This window comes from Brachyhypopomus gauderio, chromosome 12 (genome assembly GCF_052324685.1).
Source record: "Brachyhypopomus gauderio isolate BG-103 chromosome 12, BGAUD_0.2, whole genome shotgun sequence".
In the NCBI taxonomy this organism is placed as follows: domain Eukaryota; kingdom Metazoa; phylum Chordata; class Actinopteri; order Gymnotiformes; family Hypopomidae; genus Brachyhypopomus; species Brachyhypopomus gauderio.
In genome coordinates, this window is record NC_135222.1 from 16852428 (window position 1) to 16880082 (window position 27655).

A 27655-nucleotide genomic window follows, 5' to 3' on the forward strand; every position below is an offset into this window, starting at 1 on the left:
ACACTACCCCACCTGACACTACCCCACCTGACACTACTCCACCTGACACTACTCCACCTGACACTACTCCACCTGACACTACCCCACCTGACACTACTCCACCTGACACTACTCCACCTGACACTATTCCACCTGACACTACTCCACCTGACACTACTCCACCTGACACTACTCCACCTGACACGCCTTTTTGTATCTCATGTTGTGGAACTCCAGTACGTTCCCAGCAGAAAGTTTGGCAGATGGCTGCAGAAACTACTGATATACCACACATAGGAAAACCACTAATAGGAACTCGGTACAGAACTCGGTACAGTTGTGGTTTGGTGTCCATTAGTATTGAGCTAAAATGGCTTTGTTGTAAGCTGTTCATTAGGTAAACTAGTGAGCCCAGTGGAGCATTTACTGTAAGAGTGCATTATAACATCACAGAGGCTTCTCTTTTCTTTCACCCTCTCATCTCTCTCTCTCTCTCTCTCTCTCTCTCTCTCTCTCTCTCTCTCTCTCTCTCTCTCTCTCTCTCCCCCCCTCTCACTCTCCCAGGCCAGCTGTATAACAAACAGCAGTATCACTGTGAGAAATGTGATCCAGCTCAGCAAATGTTTGTGTCTTACTTCTTTCCCCTCCAGATCGATCTCCAGATATGGATAACTACTCTGAGGATGATGATGACAGCTACTCTTCAGAGCAAGATGCCAGTGATGATGCAGCACAGGCCCAGGTCAGAGCTATGTCTCCCACATACAGCTTTCAGGTCAAGGTCAGGGTTAGGGTTAGAGTCAGGGTCAGAGTTTGGGTTAACGTTAATGTCTTTGGGGCTTAAATCATCACTTCACTCCTTGTTTTATGACAACCATTCTTGTCCTCAGATTCATGTTGTAAAATGTAAAGTTGTGAAATGTAAAATTGTGTAAAGTTGCTGACTAGCACAAAAACCTGTTACAGGACTTGTATGATGAGGATGATGACGTTCAACGAAAGCCCAAGAAATCACGGAGGAAGATGATACGGACAACCTCGATGACAAGGGTGTGTCTAACCATAACTGTAACCCTAAGCCACGCCAGTCTGGACACACCATTCCCCATATTCACATCTTTGCATCTGAGAGCAGTAAAGTAAATATAGCCGCAAGCGGCAATTGCGGGTTCACACACGAAAAAGGCAAAAAAGCCCAAAAAATTGGCAAAATGATTCAGATCAGAAATAAATCACATGCCGTGATTAGCTTTGTGTGTATGTGTGTTTGTGTGTTTTTTGATTTGGTCTGGCTTGATCCAAGGAATGCAACAGAAGTAGAATTTTGTTTCTAGGCCCTACAGTGTGAAAGATATTGGAAAATAAAAGTGAAAAGAAGCTGTTTGGGTTTGGCCAGTGTGTGCTCTACAGATAGTGTGTGATGACATCTGCGTGTGTCAGAAAGGGAGACACAGAAACAGCACATCTGGCTAGGGTTGAATCTATGTGAACAATATAGGAAGGCCTGCCTGTGTCTATACATGATTGGGCCTTTATATTACCAACAGAGAGAGATTGAGGGAGCCAGAGACTATGCTTTGTTAATTCACTCCTTGCACACCTTGCACGCCTAACATGACTGTCCGTGTATTCAAAGTATGAATGTGGACTGACATGACTGATATGACTGGACTGAAATGATATAACTGACATGACTGGACTGACATGACTGGCATGGCATGCCTGATATGACTGATACGACTGACATTGCTGGCACGACTGACATATACTATACATATACTATAAATATGCATACAAACTATACATACATTTAGGTAGAAGTGTGTGTTTGTGTGTGTGTTTGTGGTAGTGTATGTTCTGACATTAATCAGATTAAGCAAATAAAGTCACCCAATGTCAATTGTCTTGAATCTCAAGAAGATATGCAGGGGCCCATGGGCCATATAGGATATGAGCATTGTTTAGAGTAAATAATTAACCCTGGATTTGAATACATGTAGCGTGCTCTGAAGTATCAGTGTCCATTTAACTGGCTTATGAGTCACCAAGGCCCAAAAGGTCACAAAACATTGTAATGGCAAAACAATTCAGATAATAGATCTAAATCACTTGCTGAGATTATCTTAGTGTGTCTTTGGATGACAAAAATAAGCTAAACATCAGTTAGTGTGTTGGAAATGGCTAGAGAACTGTGTATATGAAGCATAATTGTAGTCCTGTGTGTGAATGTGTATGGAGAAAAAAGTTAAATATCTGTGTGTGTGTGTGTGTGTGTGTGTGTGTGTGTGTGTGTGTGTGTGTGTGTGTGTGTGTGTGTGTGTGTGTGTGTGTGTTTTAGTCAAAGAGTAATGGGTATACATGGCTAGGGCAGTGTGTATGTTAAACCTATAAGTAGGTGTGTGTGTGTGTGTGAGAGAGAGAGAGAGAGAGAGTGTGTGTTTTCAAAAACAGAAGCTAAACGTCAGTTTGTGTTTTTGTATCTGGGTTACTCATAGAGAAATGGGTAGGTATGGCAAGGGCAGTGTGAAAGCTACAGAGGCCTGTGTTTTTGTAAGTGCATGTGAAAGAGAGAGAGGAGGGGGGAGGTAGAGCCCATGGGTTGTAAAGTGTTGGAAGCATGGGGGAGTGTGAGGGGAGTGGAGGAGGGGGGGGCAGAGTGTGTGAGAAAGGCACGTGCGTGTGTGGCTTAGCAGCTGTCTATGCCTCCCTCCACTGCTTTGTATGGAAAATGAAAATATTCACTGTAGAGCTGTTTGTGGACGGATTTGGCTCAAAATTGGCACATCGCACCACAATGGTCATGTGAATGTGGATTTCAATTTCCATAACAATCAGACATACTATGGCGTAGTTATTGAACTGGGAATTTGATGTGTTACGATGGTAGCATTGTGATGCATATGAAAAATATTAATTTGTCAAAACCTTAGGATTTTTTCGCTAATCTTAGCATTTCAGAGTCTGCTGAGTATTACAAGGTGTGATTTAAGGTGATGGAGTTAAAATGCTAGGACTAGTATGAAAATGGCAAGTTATATATATTTGATAATAGTGAAAAAAGTGGTACATTTTTGCAAAGCACATGTAATTACAAAGTTGCTAGGAATTCTGCATACAATCATATGAGTGCAAGCATTACTTGATAAGTGAAAATATGTAGGAGAAATTCTGGATTTTCTAGTATAGCGCCACCTAGTGGTGCAATTCCCTTCCAACATGGGTATGTCTTAGAGGGTGTGTACATGAACATACCATGTCAGTTTCATGTGTATGTACCTATGGTAAGTCTGTCAAATGGCCAATTAATTCAAATTAAAATTAATTGGCTTATGGCGGCCATGTTTTTTGAGTGATGAGGTCATCATTGTGTGTCTTGATACCACTTGACCCCATGATGATGCCTGTAAAGTTTTGGCTTGATGTGACTAATAGTTTCTGAGAAACAGTTTTTCCCAAGTTATAGCGCCCCCTATTGGACAATCGTGGCCAGCTTTGACCTGTGACCTCTGAGTCATGTGTCCTAACAACTGATAAGTTTTCATGAAGATTGGTCAAAGCATTGCTGAGATATAGCTGCTGAAGTAAATTTGGCCACGCCTCAGAGCTATTGATTGACATGTGACAACTAGGCTGTATGGAAATGTCACAATGTTGTCGATAGGTTTTGATAATAAGATTCTTCTGAGTAGTTTGATACCAAGATTGTGGTGATCAGATGAAAAACCAAGGAGTAGTAGGCAAAAGTAGGTTTTGCATATTATGCAAATTAGCAAAAAATCTAGGCGGAGCTTCATAGTTGTATATGAAATGTCCTATTGAATTGAGCCAAGGAATGCATAGGAAGTGGAATTTTGTTTCTATGACTTATGGTATGGAAGATATGGGCCAAAAAGTCACATAGTGTGCTATAGCGCCACCATCAGGCCGATGTGGGTCCCTATAAGTGAGTGTGGTCCTTTTGACCTAGAGAACAAGTTTGGCAAGTTTGGTGTGTCTAGGCCTTACGGTTTAGGCTGCAGTATCATTTTTAGACAGCAAAATGGGCAAAAGAATAATAATAAGAAGAAGAAGAAAGAAAAATACCAGCAATTACAATAGGGTTCCCACACTATGTGTGTGAACCCTAATAATTAGAAGAAAAAAACTAACAAGGCTATAAGCTACACACACTCTCTCCTTTAAAGTACTCGGAAGTACAATAATAAACACTGTATTGTTTGCTGCTTTGTGATGGCAGAAATGGCCCATTGCTTCTGAATATACTGGTGCTTAAGTCTTTTTGGTGAAATACTGTACATACATACTTAAGGCCATTTAGCTTAAAGCATTATACCCATGTTTAAGGGTGTACTAGCTAACACTAACCACCTGCTGCCATCAGAGTGAGTTTGATGTGACATGCCGTAATGCTTCTGTTGCATTAAGCATCAGTTTTGGAGCTCAAACTTTTAACTTGACATCAAGCACTGAACTAAAGGAGAACCTTTAGTTTAGATATATTTACATATAGTTTACATATAGTTTTTATAATATAGTATACATGACAGAGATCAGCAAAGATATGTTTAGAGTCCAGACTTTGCTTGTTTAATTTAGAATAAAAGCTGCTATATAAATGTTGTTAAAAAGCACTGAAAATCAACAACCCAAACAGCCTTTATGAACAAATGTGGGCACACCTCTCACACCTCTCACACCTCTCACTCCTCTCACTCATCTCAAACCTTTCACTCCTCTCAAACCTCACTCTTCTCACACCTCTAAAACCCCTCACTCCTCTCAAACCTCTCACTCCTCGCAAATTGCTTTCAGGTCTGAGGTGTCGTATAGTAATGGATGTGTTTTAGGAGTCTTAGAATATGTCTAATGCAGTGTTTCTCAACCAGGGTGCCGTCTGTCTTCATCGGGGGTGCAGTCAAAATATTCTGATGTGAAATAAAAAACTATAGTTTTAAAAATTGAAGTTATAATACGCTTTAAAAATCATTAAAATTTATTTCATATGACCAGATCTCTCAAGTTTGGTGGGCGTGAGCTTTTTTTCAAGCGGGGGGGATTGGAATCTGTCGCGATGGTTAGTGTAGCGGCTGTGTGTGTGTGTGTGGTTGGGGAGCGGGCTGGCGTTTGACCGTTTTCACATGCTCTCATGCCACACTTGAGTTACTAGTTCACTCTGGCGCCAACCATATAATATAATACATACATATAATACTTAATTTGTGTCCGTTCGCCACCCCCCCCCCCCATGTCAACAACTTGCGTCCCGTCCCCCCCGCGTTGACAACTTACGTTCGCACCCCCCCCCCCCCCCCCCTAATGATATCTAATGATGTACATAAAAGACAGACTTTGTAAAGTATGCATACAGAAATTGTGGCTTGTCTGGTTGGCATAACCACCATACTGTACTTTTCAGTTTGGACAGCAGATAATTCCCAGCACAGTGTTACCCCTGATATGGCAGGTTTAATGCGACAACATATTGATCACTTGAGTGTGCCACTTGAGTGTGCCACATGTACAGTGGTTCTGTAGTCAGACATTGATAATCGATACTGGGGTAACATTAATTATGCATGCCGTAAGATGGGCTATATAACTGTACACCTATGTGGTGTTTCTAATTAAGTGATATTTTTTAAAACCACTGAGTGAATGTTTGTTATTCAGTATTATGTTGAATAGTGCAATAGTCACAATTGAAGTTCTGATATCATAGAATGCAAAAAAGCCCTTTAATGAATGACCAGTTTGTGAGCTGTGGGAATGTTGACAATGATTCCAGATGAGTGTTCTGAGTTTTGAGGAATCAATCCATCCACAAAAATCGAAAACAAATTAAATTAAGGTTATATATATTTTTCTCCCTCTCCAGCAACCTAATTTCAAGCAGAAGTTTGTTGCCCTCTTGAAGAGGTTCAAAGTATCAGATGAGGTGAGTTCACTCATGATCCCCAAAATCAGAATGCAGGAAATTGCACAAGAGTGTAGTGCACTTCAGGCCTTCAGTGAACACATTATTAATTTGGATATAAAATAAAGCCATTCCCAGTTTTAAATATCATATTAAAGCTATGATGTGATGTCCAGATTCTCATTATTAGAATATGATCTAAGAGGTAAGATAAGATCTAAGATCAGAGGATTGTGTGAGGAAAAGATAGATTGTGGCAATAGTGCTTTGTTTGCGTTTTGTAGCCTCACACACCGAGGACGTCACTCTAGTTAGCAGTCTGTTATTTTGTAGGATGTCACTCTGGCTAGCAGTCTGCTGTTCTGTAAGACATGACTCTGGCTAGCAGTCTGTTGTTCTGTTAAGTTGGAATCAGTTTAGTTTTGTTTAATCCGTTTTGTTTCTGATACATTGTGGAATCACATGGGAACATAAAGCTAGTGAAAATGAGCCCCAGCATTTACTTAAAGATTCATTTGAGGGTTAGGGTTAGGTGTTGTGGTTAGGGTTTAGGTTTAAGGGTTAGGCTAAGGTAATAGGGTTTAGGTTTAGGGATTAGGGTTATATGTTAGGGTTTAGGTTTAGGGGTGTTGGGTGTTAGGGGTTAGGTGTTAGGGTTAGGGGTTAGGGTTGTGTTTGTGATCTTTCTTTACTCACTCTAGTTTCGATTTCAGTTTTGGTTTTGGTGTTTGCTTTATTTTGTTCCTGTTCAGTAAGTAATGGCTCATGCCCTGGATCCTGCCTGTGTTTTTTTTTACCCCAAGTCTTTCTAGATTTTTCAAAGTGTTTCTAGATTTTTTCAGACATTCATTCTGGCTTTGTGTAATGGGACATCAACTCCAGCAAGAAGGAATGAGTCCACTCCATAACCATGTTCCCATGTGTGTAAGGCCACCAGGGTTGAGCCCAAATGCTGATACAGGATACTAGGACAGGGGAATGAGAAACTTCCCTATAGAACCACAAGTGCATTTTTTACTTAAGAGATGCAGTGAAGATGGAGATGAGAGAAAGGTGGGTTCAGCTGCTTTAGGGGGTTAATGATTGTTGAACAAGTCGAATATGAGGAAGCCATTTTCTTTTTTTCAAAAACACGATGCTGCTCAGTGGTAGGACTTTTCACCAGGTTGCTAGGCTAACACCTGACTGAAGCTAGAACAGAGTTATAAACTGGTGAAGATTTGAGGTGTAAACTGGTGTATTTGTGGTTGTGGTTCAGGTTCTTGACTCGGATCCAGTGGATCAGGCCCAGGAGGTTGAAGAGGATCTGGATTTGCTGTATGATAGTCTGGAAGTCTATAACCCAAGTGACAGTGGACCTGAGATGGAAGACAGTGAGAGTGTGCTCAGCACTCCTAAACCCAAACTCAGGTAAGAGGCTACAGGGATGGGAGGGGTCCAGAGATACACCCGTCGGTCGCCAACGATCCGATTGTGTTGAACGGCTCTTTACAATGAACGAAAGCAACCGAGTAGCACCTCTAGGAGCTGTTGAAATGTATTTATGTATTTGTTTGTTTATTTCTGCGTAGTTCATATGCGCTGTAATCCACCCATTCTGCTTCGCATCAGTAGAGGGAATCAGTCAGTCATGGTGAGAGCTGTTTATTGTTGAAATTAAAATCCAAAAACATTTTCAGTACCGGCCACCTCCACACGCAGAGTGTGAGCACGTTCCCAGTCAATAGTGGACAGGATGTGGCACTTACCTGGAAACAGATAAAAGACCCGAATAAAAGACCTGGAGAAGATGGGAGGAGAGAGAGAGAGAGAGAGAGAGAGAGAGAGAGAGAGAGAGAGAGAGAGAGAGGATTTTGTGTGCGTGTCTAAGACTTTCGACTGCATTTCAGCGTGCTGACTGAGTTTGATAACAATTCTGGTTTGTCCGTTGGATTTGTCACTGATACAGATGTATAGATATAGATATCTGTATATTTGTATTTGTAAATAGTCATTGTATATAGTCATGTGTGTTCTAAATATTACATGAAGTGTGGACTGGTTGAATAGGGAACTAGGTGCTCTGATGTTTTTGCCCACTAGAAAGTTAGGGCAGTGTTTCTTCTTTCATGTTGTTTAGTACCTAAATAGTAAACAACAGATGATACATTTTTGATGATTTTTTTTGCAGTTATTAAAACAGTCGTTTTGCTTAACTATTGTTACTGTAACGCAGCTGGCTTTGCGCAATCAAGGGGCGGACACACTTGCTGAGGAGAGTGGTTTGACTAAATGACTAAGATGACTAAAGCGAACATGCAAGAATACACTTACAGATGATCACAATAACACTCAAACTCATGGCATACACGTCAACTACAAGTCATACACAAAAAACACTTACAACTAACTCTGAAGCACAACACATACGTCTGTCTAATCGTACAGTACCACATCGACATCTCGATTAACACTGAACCCCCAGACACTCCTGCTCTATATACAACCATACATAAAGAATTAAACTACAGCTGTAGTGAGTTTTGAAAAGTTTTGAAATAAAATTTTTTTTCTCATTTAAATTTAGAATTAGGTCTATATTTAAGGCAAGGTAGCAAAATGTTCATAATTGTTCATCACTGATATTAATATCAAGGCTGTATTATAGTTCACCCAGCAGTGTCTCCCCCTCCATTTTTTGAATGGTTCTTTAAAAGGAACAAACAATCTGGCACATAGCCACAACCTCTATCACAACTGTCAATGTTTTATGTGTGCAAAATATTTTGTGTGTGTTTGTGATTTTTGCAGGCCGTTCTTTGAAGGCGTGTCTCATTCCAGCTCTCAAACCGAGATTGGCAGTTTACATAGTCAGAAGAGTCAGACCCGGGATCAGCCGTCTGCAGTAACTGTACAGCATTTCAATATTACTGTACAACATTACAGCATTACTGTACTGCATTACAACACTACAATATAGCATTACAGCATTACTGTACAACATTACAACATTACTCAGGGTTCCCACGGGTCCTTGAAATCCTTGAAAGTTTGTGAATCTGAAAAAATAAGTTCAAGGCCCTGGAAAGTTTTTGAAAACAGGCATAAAAGACAGCCGTCCTTGAAGGTCCTTGAATATTTTGGGGGGTTTGAAATTTTACATGGATGAAGACCGCAGTCAAGGAATAATAGGGCACAGTTGGTAGGAAGTCAATATTTACAAAAGATTGCTATGAAAAAGATTGTCATAATGTTTCATAAAATTGTCATAAATATTGTCATATATCATATTGTCATAAAATATGACCTGATATAGGGGCAGTCATGGCCTGGTGGTTAGGGAACTGGTCTTGTGACCGGAGGTTCGTGGGTTTGATCCCCAGACCTGAGGCCATGACTGAGGTGCCCCTGAGCAAGGCCCTTAACCCTCAACTGCTCACTTGTATAAAAAATGAGATAAAAATGTAAGTCGCTCTGGATAAGTGCGTCTGCCAAATGCCGTAAATGTAAATCTGATATGATACTTGTAAAGATTTTAAGAAAGTCTGCAAAGTGATTCCTTTAGCATTCATTCAATTAATCAAAAATGTCATTTTATTTTCAGAGTTGACTGTTTCGATGCCCGTTAAAAGTGAATGACAATCTTGTTATTACACTTGAAGTCAACTAAGTTAATCACTGATGGTATGAGACAAAAGATGTAAAGGATGTAAAAGATGTAGAGATTCTTTCAAGAAACATCCTAATACAAATTATAAAACCACAATGGCTTGTCAAATGGCCCATATATTCTAAAGTAAAAGAGACTCATTTCAAAATAATAAATAAGATATATCCTGTAGCAGTAGCAAACCGTGACCATATACTATGTGTTTTATACACACACTATGTTTTATACACGCACTCCTTTATAATCGTGTGTCCTGTCATCAATAGAATAAATTAATTAAATAAATAAATACTGTGTCCTGCTTAAAAAAACGTGATTTGCATATCTGTCACGTGCTGCATGCTGGCGATGTTGGACACGCGACGCGATGCTGGCGACTCGGCGACGGAGAGCGATTTTATCGCTTTCGGTGTGAACGCACAGTTAGAGGGAAGATATGATTGGTCAATTTTACGGTCATTTGAAACTGGTATTATGCTGAATTATAACTGCCAGGCCCTCTGTAAACGAACAGCGGGCATCACAGTCCTGATAGGGGGAGACACAGGCTCACAGGCTTCCACTTAACCACTCACCTTCTAACACAGATTGAATAGACACGGTTGAATAATTGATTTGCTTATATTTTTGTAATTGTTTAGATGTCGATTGTAAAACTGTAAGTAGATAAAATAAAATAGGATAATTATATATATATAATGTTTTAAGAATATTTTAGGCCCTCTGAGAGGGCATAGAGGGCCCTGACGGTTCCCCACTGTCCTGTAGCCATGTTTCTTGAAAGATTTAAACTTTATGTGGATTCATGTACCTTTTGTAAGTCAGAAGATGAATTCCAGGAGTGTTTGTTTTTTCATGTCAACATTCAAAAGTTTTTGCATGGACACTAGAAACTCGATTAATCTCAAACTTAACATTCATTCTTTTGATACCATTTTGGTCATTCTCCTGTAGAGAAATTTGTTTGTTTGTTCAGCACCGAAAGCTAGTGTTTCCTGTATGTAGTTAATGTATGTGTAGCCGCTTTATGTGAATGTCACCTTCTCACAGGTCCACTGCTAAATTGCCAGTCATGTTGAGTGTGAATTAAGTTTTCGTTTAATCAGCGCTTAATGTCATGCACAGAACACTTCAGGATGCATGGCTTGAAATGGCATTCGGTCTTTTGAATTCGCATTGAATTGACATCGTTTTTTGACAACATATTCAGGTGTAACAGTAGGTAAATGGTGCCAGGTGCAGTCCTTGAATTTGAGGAAGCTGGTCCTGGAAAGTCATTGAAAGGTCCTTGAATTTGATGTTAACCAAGGTGTGGGAAGCCTGATTACTATACAGCATTACTGTACAACATTACAGCATTACTGTACAACATTACTGTACAGCACTACAGCTTTACTGTACAACATTACAGCACTACTGTACAGCATTACTGTACAACATTACTGTACAGCACTACAGCATTACTGTACAGCATTACTGTACAACATTACAGTACATCATTACATTACTGTACAGCATTACTGTGCAACATTACTGTACAGCATTATAACATTACTGTGCAACATTACAGCATTACTGTACAGCATTACTGTACAACATTACTGCACAACATTACAGTACATCATTACTGTACAACATCACTGTACAGCATTATTGTACAACATTACTGTACAGCATTATTGTACACCATTAAAACATTACTGTACATTATTACAGCTTTACTGTACAGCATTACTGTTCAGCATTACAGCATTACTGTACAGCATTACTGTACAACATTACATTACTGTACAACATTACTGTGCAACATTACTGTACAGCATTACTGTACAACATTACTGTGCAACATTACTGTACAGCATTACTGTACAACATTACTGTGCAACATTACAACATTACTGTGCAACATTACTGTACAGCATTACTGTACAACATTGCTGTACAGCATTACAGCATTTCTGTACAACATTACTGTGCAACATTATTGTACAGCATTACTGTACAACATTACAGCATTTCTGTACAACATTACTGAACAGCATTACTGTACAGCATTACATCATTACTATACAACATTACTGCATTACTGTACCGCATTATAGCATTACATCAGTACTGTACAACATTACATCATTACTGTACAACACTACTGCATTACTGTACAGCATTACTCTCCAGTACAGGTGTACTCTCTTTACTGATGCGTGCGTGTAGGGTGGAGACGTGCTGAGCGTGGAGAAGGACAGAGCTGGACTGGGTCGGATCCAGGATGAGTCTTCAGCAGTCGACCCTGCAGCAGGGGTCAGTTTTCATCTTAATGTTCCAGTCTCACAGTCGTCTCTCCCTGTTCTCACGTTCCTACTCTCGATTTGTTTCTCACTTTATGTGCATTTCGCTCCCTCTTTAATTCTCTTTAACATGTTAAGCGTTTTTCCGACACTCAGTAGACTAGACATTTTAAACAGTTTGTTCCCCACGTGGTCACTGTAGTGTGAAGCGAGATACGTCCATTCCGCTTTGGTGTGTGTGTGTGTGTGTGTGTGTGTGTGTGTGTGTGTGTGTGTGTGTGTGTGTGTGTGTATGTGTGTGTGTGCGCGTAAATTAGGAGTCCACCCCTCTTACTGCTTCACCTCCATGCTCTTGTCTTATTTGGCGCCCCCTGCTGGGGAGGATTCCATAAAGGAAATGGTGACCACTTCAGAAAGCAGAGTGTGAGGACAAAAATAGTGGAGGAAGAGCTGTGCTCATCATGGGTAGCATAGAACACAGCAGGGTTAGGGGTAGCACAGACAATAAGAGCATCGTGTATAATACATTGTGCACATGTGTATAATGCATCGTACATGTGTATAATGCATCGTACATGTGTATAATACACCGTGTACATGTGTATAATACATTGTGTACATGTGTATAATACACCATGTACATGTGTATAATACACCGTGTACATGTGTATAATACACCGTGTACATGTGTATAATACATTGTGTACATGTGTATAATACATTGTGTACATGTGTATAATACACCATGTACATGTGTATAATACACCGTGTACATGTGTATAATACACCGTGTACATGTGTATAATACACCATGTACATGTGTATAATACACCGTGCACATGTGTATAATGCATCATACATGTGTATAATACAACGTGTACATGTGTATAATACATTGTGTACATGTGTATAATACACCATGTACATGTGTATAATACACCGTGCACATGTGTATAATGCATCGTACATGTGTATAATACATTGTGTACATTGTTATTCTGCAGTTGTATGAGAACTGTAGTTCAGTACTTAATACATATGCAGTGTGCAGTAGGAAACATTATCATATTACATTGTTTATAACAATAACAACAACTCTAGTACGACTATAGTTATCTGTGAAAAGGAGTGAGGAAGAGAAAGAGTAGTTCTTTTTCCAGTACATCTGGAAGATACACACACACATGCGCACGTACACACACACACACACACACACACACACACGTCCATGCGTATGCAAAAACACTTCCTCAAAGAGAACCATTGCCAAGCTGTGATTCTGATTCTGGTCTGGATAAATGTCTGTTGCCATGGTAACTCCGGGGCACGGTGACGTTGGTGTGTGCAGGAGCTCAGTGAGGAGGATGCCCGCGTGGGATGTCTGGGGAGCGATGCTGGCGTCGGCTGGGACACAACCACAGAGAAACTGGCCAGCTCAGCGGGCAAACTCTGCAGAACAGAGTCTCAGACGCACACGTCACCCAGGTAACTGCGCCCTCCAGCGCTAACACAGAAGAACGTTATGAAGCGTTTGGCCCACATGCAATATGATAACATGGTCGTGCATAACTTACATATGACCCTACTTATATAACATATGACCCTACACCTTCAATTTTTGATTACCTTAAATTTAGCAAATTAGCAAATATTCAGCTTCTCCTCTTCACTATTTGTGTTAGAGTTAGGGGTTAGGGGTTAGGGCTGTTTCTTGGTCTTGCCGAGAACATACTGCTATTGGGCATTAAATGGAAAGTAAATTTTTCCATCACAGGGTTAATTAATTAATTAATGGGAAACACAGGCAAATGTGTTAATAATGGTCTGTATTGTAGATGTGATAGATGTGTGTACTGTGGTTCATCTTAGACCTGCATTTCAACTCTGATGCTGAAGGAGAGTTGAAGTAGAATGTTTTAATACAGGACCAGGAAAGAGGTGTTTGTTAATCCAGATTGGACTATGTAAATAATCATCTCTCTCTTTACAGTTCTGTTATTTTATAGATTATGCTGTAGGGTAACTTCCATTGTGATCATGGTTTATTTTTGTGTTGTCCGCTGGTAAATGTCTTTTAGAGGGTGACTGTTTTATCATGAACAGGTTCAGCTTTACTGAGGTAATTAGTGTCAGGTCAGGTTAAGGCCAGTTACAGTTAGGCTTTGGGACAGAAACACATGGGTAATATATGAGCTGTGTGTGTGCAGAGTATGAGTAGTTGAGCTGTAAAAATATCGGTTTTGTCTCACCAGTAAAACAGAGACCAAACTGCAGAGACTTCGTAGCACTTCAATGAAAGACAGACAGAACTCCAAAGCTCAGAGTGACCGAACCAGCAGCATCGACAGTGAAACTTCACCTGACTCCAGATTCACCGTGCAGGTGTGGGTGGGTGTGTGTGTGTGTGTGTGTGGGTGTGTGTATGTCGGGGGGGCTATTTGTAAAAGGTTTGCTTTCAGATTTTGTCAGTTAATGTGAAGAGATACATTTGAATGTCCATTAAGCTCCTGAATGTGTCCATGTCTAAGTCTATATATTTTTTTCCTCATTACTGAGTCTCTTCTGTTTGTGTGTGTGTGTGAATGGTGTTTCCACATTTGTCATAGGTTCCTAGGAAGTCAGTATATGACCAGCTCAACCAGATCCTCAACTCTGATGAGCAGCTACCTGAGAACATCATTCTCATTAACACTACAGACTGGCAGGGGCAGGTGTGTGTGTGTGTGTGTGTGTGTGTGTGTGTGTGTGTGTGTGTGTGTGTGTGTGTGTGTGTGTGTGTGTGTGTGTGTGTGTGTGTGTGTGTGTGTGTGTGTGTGTGTGTGTGTGTGTGTGTGTGTGTGTGTGTGTGTGTTTTGAGTGTGCATCAGTGCGTGTTTGCATGTGTGTCTGCATGCGTGTGTGCGAGTATGTGTGTGCGTCACTGGTGAGTAGGAGCAGGTGGTGTGCACACCATGCCCTCGTGCCCTGCTGAAGGACCATGCCGTGTCTGTTCCTGTTTCCACAGTGCTGCCTGCAGGTTGTTCTGCTCCAGCTGTGAGCTAGACCACCATTACCACCTTGCTAACCACACACATTTACACTGCAATAATCTTAAAGTCTGTTCAGTCACATCTTTCTTATGGCATTTAAAAAGTTATTGGGTCATTAAGTTAGGAAATTAATTTACAAAGCACCAAAATACTTATACAATACAAACAGGGGACTTGAACCCAAGACCTCGGTGCTGAGAGGCAAAAAGTGCAAACCCCTAATCCACTGTGTTGCCCAAGCTAAACAATAAAGCTCTGGAAAGGTGGTAGATCAAAATACCCAGAATTTGCATGGAGAAGTGGAGTTGAGGTGAGGTGGGCTGTATCTCTGTCCATGCCTTGCTATTCTTACCTTGCCTTTCTCTTACATACACACACACATATGCGTGTGTCTTTCTGTGTGCAGTATCTAAATGAGATCCTGCAGGAGCACAAACAGCCCATCGTCTCCACCATCTCTGCTGCCGACGTCCACGCTGCCTTCAGCACCATCGTCTCGAGGATCCAGAGATTGTAAGTTCAGACCACACAGTGACAGCATCCCGTGGGAACCTACACTTGTCACTGCTCATTTCATTTCTTTTCATTTGGGTGGATCAGTTTAGCTTTATTTCATTTAATTTAGTTCTATTAGGTTTTGTTTTTTTACTGGTTAGATTTAGCATAGTTCCATTACATTTCATTTACATTATTTCTGTTCTGTTACTTTACTCCTGTTTTGTTTTATTTACTTCTGCCATGCTCTTTCTTTTCCCCCTCTCTTCCTCCTCCACTCCTCCTTTACCCCATCCATGCCTTACGTAACATCCATGCATTGTTTAGTAGGCTGTGTAACATTTTTATTGCTGATTACAACATATAACAAGTTATAATGTGTTATTAATTGGCTTCTGTGAAGGTCTTCAGATAACATCTAATGTGCACAAAAACACCAACAAAGTATATTTTTTAATTAATTAGACCGCAATTATTTATGCCCCTCCCCCTCAGCTGCAACTGTAATGCTCAGACTCCGCCCACGGTTAAGGTGGGTGTGGCTGGAGACCAGAGTTACCTCAGTACTGTGCTCAGGTGCTTCGTAGAACAACTTGCAAACAAGACTCCTGATTGGCTGAGCTATGTCCGCTTCCTGGTCATCCCTGTTGGTAAGGACTCCTTTATCTGAGAGAAAAGATTGGTTTTGTTTTTCCTCATTTATCTCAGTGTGTGTATTTTTTGTGCAGGTTGTCATCCTGTCGCAAAATATATATCGTCATTTGACAGCAAGTTCAATAACATTTTCTTGGATGCTGGCTGGAGAGATGTGTTTGGGAGATTAGAGGCCCCAACATCAGGTCTGATACTGATCATTCAGTTCTAGTGATGTACGCAGGATTTGACTAAAGTCACCAACAACTCTGTGTGTGTGTCCCTGTGTTTGTGCACTTGTCCCTGTGTGTGTGCGTCCCTGTGTGTTCACAGACAGTATTGATGTGGCTGGCCGGGTGTCTCAGTACCTGAGTGGAGCAAGTGTGTCTCATCAACTGCCCATCTCTGAAGCTATGCTCACCTACAAACAGAAAAGGTACATCTCAGTATGTGTGCGTGTGTGTGTGTGTACCTGTCTTAGAGAAAAGATGATTTATCTAAAATATGTAAGGTGTCATGAAACATTATCACGAAACATGTAAGGTGTGTGAAAGGGGAGGAAACACCCATATAAAATGAAGCAGCGTTCAGGCAGTGTTCAGTCCCCCATCTGGACAGTGTTCAGTTTCTTGCTGATACAAGAAACAAGTTTGGTCTTTTAGATAAATATCATTCATTTATATTCATTTTATATGGGTATTTATTTTATGATTATTTATATTAATATATTATTTTGATGAATAGTTATTATGAATATTATTTGTAGTGTACTGTTTGGCTGACAGACATTTTGCAGTCGTTGCAGAAAAAGATGAAACAGGAGTGAGGTTTCGACATGCTGACCCTGTTCTCTAGTCGCTTGTGTTTCAGATGTGTTTTGGTTTTTTGGTTGTACCATTGACAAGCCAGTGACATGTCCCAGAATGCTTTTGTCATGTTTTTGTGATCTGGGTTTCTTTCCTTCCTTTCTTATGTTGGCATTCAAGGAAGAGAAGTTTGTATTTTGATTTTTATATCAGGTACCTGAGTGTGTGTGGATTGACGTTCACAGTTGTGCTCCTCTCGTGTCTAATGCACTCATACACTCAGTGTACCACTCCTGTCTGCATCTCTGCTAATCTGAATGTGTGTGTGTTTGATCTCTGTCTGTGCTGTGGTTACTGTTGGTTTCGAGGGAGTGATTTTTAGAGAGTTCACTGGAGTGTCATAACGTTTCTTCAAGTGTTTGAGGGGAAATTAGGGATTTACTTTGAGCTGACACTTCAACAAAAGCCTGTGGACTTTTAATACTGCCATGTACACACACACACACACGCCACACGCTAAAGGTTTCTGGGAAAGGACAAACAACCAGCAAGACCATAGAGCCTGTTACCACTTCACATAAGAGATAAAGCAGGATGTGGGGATGCAGATGAGAGAGAGCCTGTAGGGGCTATAGAGGGCTGCTGCTAACCCCAACAGTGATGAGATTAATGTTGATGACGATGAGAATAAAGAGATGAAGGAGGTTTCAGAAAAGCCAGATGAGACAGAGGAAGGTTTCTTTCGTACCCCGCTGAACCTGTGCCAGAACACAGGAGCCTCAGGAAGGGAGGAAGGGGGGGTTATCAAAGCCACCCCAGAGCAGACAAAATCCTCAGACGTTATGATTACATACACCTGTTCAGCACAGTACAGGGCCATATAGAACAGTACAATATAGAACCATATAGTACAACATAGTATATGACCATATAGTACAATCAGATGTGGGCATGAATAAGCTTGAGTAAAATCCTGAAATGTCCACCTCTGCTGGAGAATGCAAGATACAGATCACCAGCAGAGGTGGACAGTCCAGGTTCAGAAACTAAAAGTCCTTCCCACAGGTGAGTGGAATCAACACAATCCAGGAAGCCTGAGCAAAATCTTGGTGAGGACTTTTACTTTCTGAACCTGGAATACCAACCTCTGAACCTGGAGTACAACACAGGACAGTATAGGACCATATAGCAGTGCTCCAATACAACACCAATACAACACAGCCGTGCTCCACCAGTACAGTAGGTCCTCTACTACAGCCGTACTCCACCAGTACAGTAGGTCCTCTACTACAACCGTACTCCACCAGTACAGTAGGTCGTCCACTACAGCCGTACTCCACCAGTACAGTAGGTCCTCCACTACAGCTGTACTCCACCAGTACAGTAGGTCCTCCACTACAGCCGTACTCCACCAGTACAGTAGGTCCTCTACTACAACCGTACTCCACCAGTACAGTAGGTCGTCCACTACAGCCGTACTCCACCAGTACAGTAGGTCCTCCACTATAGCTGTACTCCACCAGTACAGTAGGTCCTCCACTACAGCCGTACTCCACCAGTACAGTAGGTCCTCCACTACAGCCGTACTCCACCAGTACAGTAGGTCGTCCACTACAGCTGTACTCCACCAGTACAGTAGGTCCTCCACTACAGCCGTACTCAATCACTACAGTAGGTCCTCCACTACAGCCGTACTCCACCAGTACAGTAGGTCCTCCACTACAGCCGTACTCCACCAGTACAGTACGTCCTCCACTACAGCCATGCTCCACCAGTACAGTAGGTCCTCCACTACAGCTGTACTCCACCAGTACAGTAGGTCCTCCACTACAGCCGTACTCCACCAGTACAGTAGGTCGTCCACTACAGCTGTACTCCACCAGTACAGTAGGTCGTCCACTACAGCTGTACTCCACCAGTACAGTAGGTCCTCCACTACAGCCGTACTCAATCACTACAGTAGGTCCTCCACTACAGCCGTACTCCACCAGTACAGTAGGTCCTCCACTACAGCCATGCTCCACCAGTACAGTAGGTCCTCCACTACAGCCGTGCTCCACCAGTACAGTAGGTCCTCTACTACAGCCGTGCTCCACCAGTACAGTAGGTCCTCTACTACAGCCGTGCTCCACCAGTACAGTAGGTCCTCCACTACAGCCGTGCTCCACCAGTACAGTAGGTCCCCCACTCCAGCCGTACTCCAAAAGTACAGTAGGTCCTCCACTACAGCCGTACTCCACCAGTGCAGTAGGTCCTCCACTACAGCCGTACTCCACCAGTACAGTAGGTCCTCCACTACAGCCGTACTCCACCAGTACAGTAGGTCGTCTACTACAGCCGTACTCCACCAGTACAGTAGGTCGTCCAGTACAGCCGTGCTCAACCAGTACAGTAGGTCGTCCACTACAGTCGTACTCCACCAGTACAGTAGGTTCTCTACTACAGCCGTACTCCACCAGTACAGTAGGTCGCCCACTACAGCCGTACTCCACCAGTACAGTAGGTCCTCCACTACAGCCGTACTCCACCAGTACAGTAGGTCCTCCACTACAGCTGTACTCCACCAGTACAGTAGGTCCTCCACTACAGCCGTACTCAATCACTACAGTAGGTCCTCCACTACAGCCGTACTCCACCAGTACAGTAGGTCCTCCACTACAGCCGTACTCCACCAGTACAGTACGTCCTCCACTACAGCCATGCTCCACCAGTACAGTAGGTCCTCCACTACAGCCGTGCTCCACCAGTACAGTAGGTCCTCTACTACAGCCGTGCTCCACCAGTACAGTAGGTCCTCTACTACAGCCGTGCTCCACCAGTACAGTAGGTCCTCCACTACAGCCGTGCTCCACCAGTACAGTAGGTCCCCCACTCCAGCCGTACTCCAAAAGTACAGTAGGTCCTCCACTACAGCCGTACTCCACCAGTGCAGTAGGTCCTCCACTACAGCCGTACTCCACCAGTACAGTAGGTCCTCCACTACAGCCGTACTCCACCAGTACAGTAGGTCGTCTACTACAGCCGTACTCCACCAGTACAGTAGGTCGTCCAGTACAGCCGTGCTCAACCAGTACAGTAGGTCGTCCACTACAGTCGTACTCCACCAGTACAGTAGGTTCTCTACTACAGCCGTACTCCACCAGTACAGTAGGTCGCCCACTACAGCCGTACTCCACCAGTACAGTAGGTCCTCCACTACAGCCGTACTCCACCAGTACAGTAGGTCCTCCACTACAGCTGTACTCCACCAGTACAGTAGGTCCTCCACTACAGCCGTACTCAATCACTACAGTAGGTCCTCCACTACAGCCGTACTCCACCAGTACAGTAGGTCCTCCACTACAGCCGTACTCCACCAGTACAGTACGTCCTCCACTACAGCCATGCTCCACCAGTACAGTAGGTCCTCCACTACAGCTGTACTCCACCAGTACAGTAGGTCCTCCACTACAGCCGTACTCCACCAGTACAGTAGGTCCTCCACTACAGCCGTACTCCACCAGTACAGTAGGTCGTCCACTACAGCTGTACTCCACCAGTACAGTAGGTCGTCCACTACAGCTGTACTCCACCAGTACAGTAGGTCCTCCACTACAGCCGTACTCCACCAGTACAGTAGGTCCTCCACTACAGCCGTACTCCACCAGTACAGTACGTCCTCCACTACAGCCATGCTCCACCAGTACAGTAGGTCCTCCACTACAGCCGTGCTCCACCAGTACAGTAGGTCCTCTACTACAGCCGTGCTCCACCAGTACAGTAGGTCCTCTACTACAGCCGTACTCCACCAGTACAGTAGGTCCTCCACTACAGCCGTACTCCACCAGTACAGTAGGTCCTCTACTACAGCCGTGCTCCACCAGTACAGTAGGTCCTCTACTACAGCCGTACTCCACCAGTACAGTAGGTCCTCTACTACAGCCGTGCTCCACCAGTACAGTAGGTCCTCTACTACAGCCGTACTCCACCAGTACAGTAGGTCCTCCACTACAGCCGTACTCCACCAGTACAGTAGGTCCTCTACTACAGCCGTGCTCCACCAGTACAGTAGGTCCTCTACTACAGCCGTGCTCCACCAGTACAGTAGGTCCTCCACTACAGCCGTTCATCCGGTACAGTAGGTCCTCCACTACAGCCGTACTCCATCACTACAGTAGGTCCTCCACTACAGCCGTACTCCACCAGTACAGTAGGTCGCCCACTACAGCCGTACTCCACCAGTACAGTAGGTCGCCCACTACAGCCGTACTCCACCAGTACAGTAGGTCCTCTATTACAGCTGTGCTCCACCAGTACAGTAGGTCCTCTACTACAGCCGTGCTCCACCAGTACAGTAGGTCCTCCACTACAGCCGTGCTCCACCAGTACAGTAGGTCCCCCACTCCAGCCGTACTCCAAAAGTACAGTAGGTCCTCCACTACAGCCGTACTCCACCAGTGCAGTAGGTCCTCCACTACAGCCGTACTCCACCAGTACAGTAGGTCCTCCACTACAGCCGTACTCCACCAGTACAGTAGGTCGTCTACTACAGCCGTACTCCACCAGTACAGTAGGTCGTCCAGTACAGCCGTGCTCAACCAGTACAGTAGGTCGTCCACTACAGTCGTACTCCACCAGTACAGTAGGTTCTCTACTACAGCCGTACTCCACCAGTACAGTAGGTCGCCCACTACAGCCGTACTCCACCAGTACAGTAGGTCCTCCACTACAGCCGTACTCCACCAGTACAGTAGGTCCTCCACTACAGCTGTACTCCACCAGTACAGTAGGTCCTCCACTACAGCCGTACTCAATCACTACAGTAGGTCCTCCACTACAGCCGTACTCCACCAGTACAGTAGGTCCTCCACTACAGCCGTACTCCACCAGTACAGTACGTCCTCCACTACAGCCATGCTCCACCAGTACAGTAGGTCCTCCACTACAGCTGTACTCCACCAGTACAGTAGGTCCTCCACTACAGCCGTACTCCACCAGTACAGTAGGTCCTCCACTACAGCCGTACTCCACCAGTACAGTAGGTCGTCCACTACAGCTGTACTCCACCAGTACAGTAGGTCGTCCACTACAGCCGTACTCAATCACTACAGTAGGTCCTCCACTACAGCCGTACTCCACCAGTACAGTAGGTCCTCCACTACAGCCGTACTCCACCAGTACAGTAGGTCCTCCACTACAGCCGTACTCCACCAGTACAGTACGTCCTCCACTACAGCCATGCTCCACCAGTACAGTAGGTCCTCCACTACAGCCGTACTCCACCAGTACAGTAGGTCCTCTACTACAGCCGTACTCCACCAGTACAGTAGGTCCTCTACTACAGCCGTGCTCCACCAGTACAGTAGGTCCTCTACTACAGCCGTACTCCACCAGTACAGTAGGTCCTCCACTACAGCTGTACTCCACCAGTACAGTAGGTCGTCCACTACAGTTGTACTCCACCAGTACAGTAGGTTCTCTACTACAGCCGTACTCCACCAGTACAGTAGGTCGCCCACTACAGCCGTACTCCACCAGTACAGTAGGTCGCCCACTACAGCCGTACTCCACCAGTACAGTAGGTCCTCTATTACAGCTGTGCTCCACCAGTACAGTAGGTCCTCTACTACAGCCGTGCTCCACCAGTACAGTAGGTCCTCCACTACAGCCGTGCTCCACCAGTACAGTAGGTCCCCCACTCCAGCCGTACTCCAAAAGTACAGTAGGTCCTCCACTACAGCCGTACTCCACCAGTGCAGTAGGTCCTCCACTACAGCCGTACTCCACCAGTACAGTAGGTCCTCCACTACAGCCGTACTCCACCAGTACAGTAGGTCGTCTACTACAGCCGTACTCCACCAGTATAGTAGGTCCTCCATTACAGCCGTACTCCACCAGTGCAGTAGGTCCTCCACTACAGCTGTACTCCACCAGTACAGTAGGTCCTCCACTACAGCCGTGCTCCACCAGTACAGTAGGTCCTCTACTACAGCCGTACTCCACCAGTACAGTAGGTCCTCCACTACAGCCGTACTCCACCAGTACAGTAGGTCCTCTACTACAGCCGTGCTCAACCAGTATAGCAGGTCGTCCACTACAGCCGTGCTCCACCAGTACAGTAGGTCCTCTAATACAGCCGTGCTCAACCAGTACAGTAGGTCTTCCACTACAGCCGTACTCCACCAGTACAGTAGGTCGCCCACTACAGTCGTACTCCACCAGTACAGTAGGTCCTCTACTACAGTCGTACTCCACCAGTACAGTAGGTCCTCTACTACAGCCGTGCTCCACCAGTACAGTAGGTCCTCTACTACAGCCGTGCTCCACCAGTACAGTAGGTCCTCTACTACAGCCGTGCTCCACCAGTACAGTAGGTCCTCCACTACAGCCGTTCATCCGGTACAGTAGGTCGTCCACTACAGCCGTACTCCATCACTACAGTAGGTCCTCCACTACAGCCGTACTCCACCAGTACAGTAGATCCTCCACTACAGCCGTACTCCACCAGTACAGTAGGTCGTCTACTACAGCTGTGCTCCATTACTGCTCTCTGTTGTCTATTCAGCGCATCACCCATGGCAACCAAAAATTCTGTCATCCGTTTTTTTCCTTCATTTTTAAACATAAGTACTAGACTGTGCTAAAGAAATTCAGCATCGTTCTCAAAATGGTTTCAGTGAGATTCAGATATTCTATACATATACAGGTCGTCTACTACAGCCGTACTCCACCAGTACAGTAGGTCGTCCACTACAGCCGTGCTCAACCAGTACAGTAGGTCGTCCACTACAGCCGTACTCCACCAGTACAGTAGGTCGTCCACTACAGCCGTACTCCACCAGTACAGTAGGTCGTCTACTACAGCTGTGCTCAACCAGTACAGTAGGTCCTCCACTACAGCCGTACTCCACCAGTACAGTAGGTCCTCCACTACAGCCGTACTCCACCAGTACAGTAGGTCCTCCACTACAGCCGTGCTCCACCAGTACAGTAGGTCCTCTACTACAGCCGTGCTCCACCAGTACAGTAGGTCCTCTACTACAGCCGTGCTCCACCAGTACAGTAGGTCCTCTACTACAGCCGTACTCCACCAGTACAGTAGGTCCTCCACTACAGCCGTACTCCACCAGTACAGTAGGTCCTCTACTACAGCCGTACTCCACCAGTACAGTAGGTCCTCTACTACAGCCGTGCTCCACCAGTACAGTAGGTCCTCTACTACAGCCGTACTCCACCAGTACAGTAGGTCCTCCACTACAGCTGTACTCCACCAGTACAGTAGGTCGTCCACTACAGTTGTACTCCACCAGTACAGTAGGTTCTCTACTACAGCCGTACTCCACCAGTACAGTAGGTCGCCCACTACAGCCGTACTCCACCAGTACAGTAGGTCGCCCACTACAGCCGTACTCCACCAGTACAGTAGGTCCTCTATTACAGCTGTGCTCCACCAGTACAGTAGGTCCTCTACTACAGCCGTGCTCCACCAGTACAGTAGGTCCTCCACTACAGCCGTGCTCCACCAGTACAGTAGGTCCCCCACTCCAGCCGTACTCCAAAAGTACAGTAGGTCCTCCACTACAGCCGTACTCCACCAGTGCAGTAGGTCCTCCACTACAGCCGTACTCCACCAGTACAGTAGGTCCTCCACTACAGCCGTACTCCACCAGTACAGTAGGTCGTCTACTACAGCCGTACTCCACCAGTATAGTAGGTCCTCCATTACAGCCGTACTCCACCAGTGCAGTAGGTCCTCCACTACAGCTGTACTCCACCAGTACAGTAGGTCCTCCACTACAGCCGTGCTCCACCAGTACAGTAGGTCCTCTACTACAGCCGTACTCCACCAGTACAGTAGGTCCTCCACTACAGCCGTACTCCACCAGTACAGTAGGTCCTCTACTACAGCCGTGCTCAACCAGTATAGCAGGTCGTCCACTACAGCCGTGCTCCACCAGTACAGTAGGTCCTCTAATACAGCCGTGCTCAACCAGTACAGTAGGTCTTCCACTACAGCCGTACTCCACCAGTACAGTAGGTCGCCCACTACAGTCGTACTCCACCAGTACAGTAGGTCCTCTACTACAGTCGTACTCCACCAGTACAGTAGGTCCTCTACTACAGCCGTGCTCCACCAGTACAGTAGGTCCTCTACTACAGCCGTGCTCCACCAGTACAGTAGGTCCTCTACTACAGCCGTGCTCCACCAGTACAGTAGGTCCTCCACTACAGCCGTTCATCCGGTACAGTAGGTCGTCCACTACAGCCGTACTCCATCACTACAGTAGGTCCTCCACTACAGCCGTACTCCACCAGTACAGTAGATCCTCCACTACAGCCGTACTCCACCAGTACAGTAGGTCGTCTACTACAGCTGTGCTCCATTACTGCTCTCTGTTGTCTATTCAGCGCATCACCCATGGCAACCAAAAATTCTGTCATCCGTTTTTTTCCTTCATTTTTAAACATAAGTACTAGACTGTGCTAAAGAAATTCAGCATCGTTCTCAAAATGGTTTCAGTGAGATTCAGATATTCTATACATATACAGGTCGTCTACTACAGCCGTACTCCACCAGTACAGTAGGTCGTCCACTACAGCCGTGCTCAACCAGTACAGTAGGTCGTCCACTACAGCCGTACTCCACCAGTACAGTAGGTCGTCCACTACAGCCGTACTCCACCAGTACAGTAGGTCGTCTACTACAGCTGTGCTCAACCAGTACAGTAGGTCCTCCACTACAGCCGTACTCCACCAGTACAGTAGGTCCTCCACTACAGCCGTACTCCACCAGTACAGTAGGTCCTCCACTACAGCCGTGCTCCACCAGTACAGTAGGTCCTCTACTACAGCCGTGCTCCACCAGTACAGTAGGTCCTCTACTACAGCCGTGCTCCACCAGTACAGTAGGTCCTCTACTACAGCCGTACTCCACCAGTACAGTAGGTCCTCCACTACAGCCGTACTCCACCAGTACAGTAGGTCCTCTACTACAGCCGTACTCCACCAGTACAGTAGGTCCTCTACTACAGCCGTGCTCCACCAGTACAGTAGGTCCTCTACTACAGCCGTACTCCACCAGTACAGTAGGTCCTCCACTACAGCTGTACTCCACCAGTACAGTAGGTCGTCCACTACAGTTGTACTCCACCAGTACAGTAGGTTCTCTACTACAGCCGTACTCCACCAGTACAGTAGGTCGCCCACTACAGCCGTACTCCACCAGTACAGTAGGTCGCCCACTACAGCCGTACTCCACCAGTACAGTAGGTCCTCTATTACAGCTGTGCTCCACCAGTACAGTAGGTCCTCTACTACAGCCGTGCTCCACCAGTACAGTAGGTCCTCCACTACAGCCGTGCTCCACCAGTACAGTAGGTCCCCCACTCCAGCCGTACTCCAAAAGTACAGTAGGTCCTCCACTACAGCCGTACTCCACCAGTGCAGTAGGTCCTCCACTACAGCCGTACTCCACCAGTACAGTAGGTCCTCCACTACAGCCGTACTCCACCAGTACAGTAGGTCGTCTACTACAGCCGTACTCCACCAGTATAGTAGGTCCTCCATTACAGCCGTACTCCACCAGTGCAGTAGGTCCTCCACTACAGCTGTACTCCACCAGTACAGTAGGTCCTCCACTACAGCCGTGCTCCACCAGTACAGTAGGTCCTCTACTACAGCCGTACTCCACCAGTACAGTAGGTCCTCCACTACAGCCGTACTCCACCAGTACAGTAGGTCCTCTACTACAGCCGTGCTCAACCAGTATAGCAGGTCGTCCACTACAGCCGTGCTCCACCAGTACAGTAGGTCCTCTAATACAGCCGTGCTCAACCAGTACAGTAGGTCTTCCACTACAGCCGTACTCCACCAGTACAGTAGGTCGCCCACTACAGTCGTACTCCACCAGTACAGTAGGTCCTCTACTACAGTCGTACTCCACCAGTACAGTAGGTCCTCTACTACAGCCGTGCTCCACCAGTACAGTAGGTCCTCTACTACAGCCGTGCTCCACCAGTACAGTAGGTCCTCTACTACAGCCGTGCTCCACCAGTACAGTAGGTCCTCCACTACAGCCGTTCATCCGGTACAGTAGGTCCTCCACTACAGCCGTACTCCATCACTACAGTAGGTCCTCCACTACAGCCGTACTCCACCAGTACAGTAGATCCTCCACTACAGCCGTACTCCACCAGTACAGTAGGTCGTCTACTACAGCTGTGCTCCATTACTGCTCTCTGTTGTCTATTCAGCGCATCACCCATGGCAACCAAAAATTCTGTCATCCGTTTTTTTCCTTCATTTTTAAACATAAGTACTAGACTGTGCTAAAGAAATTCAGCATCGTTCTCAAAATGGTTTCAGTGAGATTCAGATATTCTATACATATACAGGTCGTCTACTACAGCCGTACTCCACCAGTACAGTAGGTCGTCCACTACAGCCGTGCTCAACCAGTACAGTAGGTCGTCCACTACAGCCGTACTCCACCAGTACAGTAGGTCGTCCACTACAGCCGTACTCCACCAGTACAGTAGGTCGTCTACTACAGCTGTGCTCAACCAGTACAGTAGGTCCTCCACTACAGCCGTACTCCACCAGTACAGTAGGTCCTCCACTACAGCCGTACTCCACCAGTACAGTAGATCCTCCACTACAGCCGTACTCCACCAGTACAGTAGGTCGTCTACTACAGCTGTGCTCCATCACTGCTCTCTGTTGTCTATTCAGCGCATCACCCATGGCAACCAAAAATTCTGTCATCCGTTTTTTTCCTTCATTTTTAAACATAAGTACTAGACTGTGCTAAAGAAATTCAGCATCGTTCTCAAAATGGTTTTAGTGAGATTCAGATATTCTATACATGCTATCGGTTATTCAGA

General features: G+C 45.1%; 1 protein-coding gene across 3 annotated transcripts in view; it reads left to right on the forward strand.

Annotated features, from left to right (window-relative positions):
• LOC143527938 (phosphofurin acidic cluster sorting protein 2) overlaps positions 1-27655 on the forward strand; it is a 51689-nt gene that overhangs the window by 18151 nt on the left and 5883 nt on the right. For 2 of the 3 annotated variants that reach the window (XM_077023333.1, XM_077023335.1), the window contains exons 6-19: positions 630-721; positions 946-1029; positions 5855-5914; positions 7152-7303; positions 8684-8783; positions 11757-11843; positions 13179-13315; positions 14083-14212; positions 14437-14541; positions 15266-15372; positions 15850-16004; positions 16083-16193; positions 16321-16423; positions 16974-17006. In XM_077023333.1, the coding sequence (XP_076879448.1) occupies positions 630-721; positions 946-1029; positions 5855-5914; positions 7152-7303; positions 8684-8783; positions 11757-11843; positions 13179-13315; positions 14083-14212; positions 14437-14541; positions 15266-15372; positions 15850-16004; positions 16083-16193; positions 16321-16423; positions 16974-17006 (1456 nt within the window). The remainder of the gene's footprint in view (positions 1-629; positions 722-945; positions 1030-5854; positions 5915-7151; positions 7304-8683; positions 8784-11756; positions 11844-13178; positions 13316-14082; positions 14213-14436; positions 14542-15265; positions 15373-15849; positions 16005-16082; positions 16194-16320; positions 16424-16973; positions 17007-27655) is intronic. The other variant, XM_077023334.1, reaches the window with a different exon arrangement.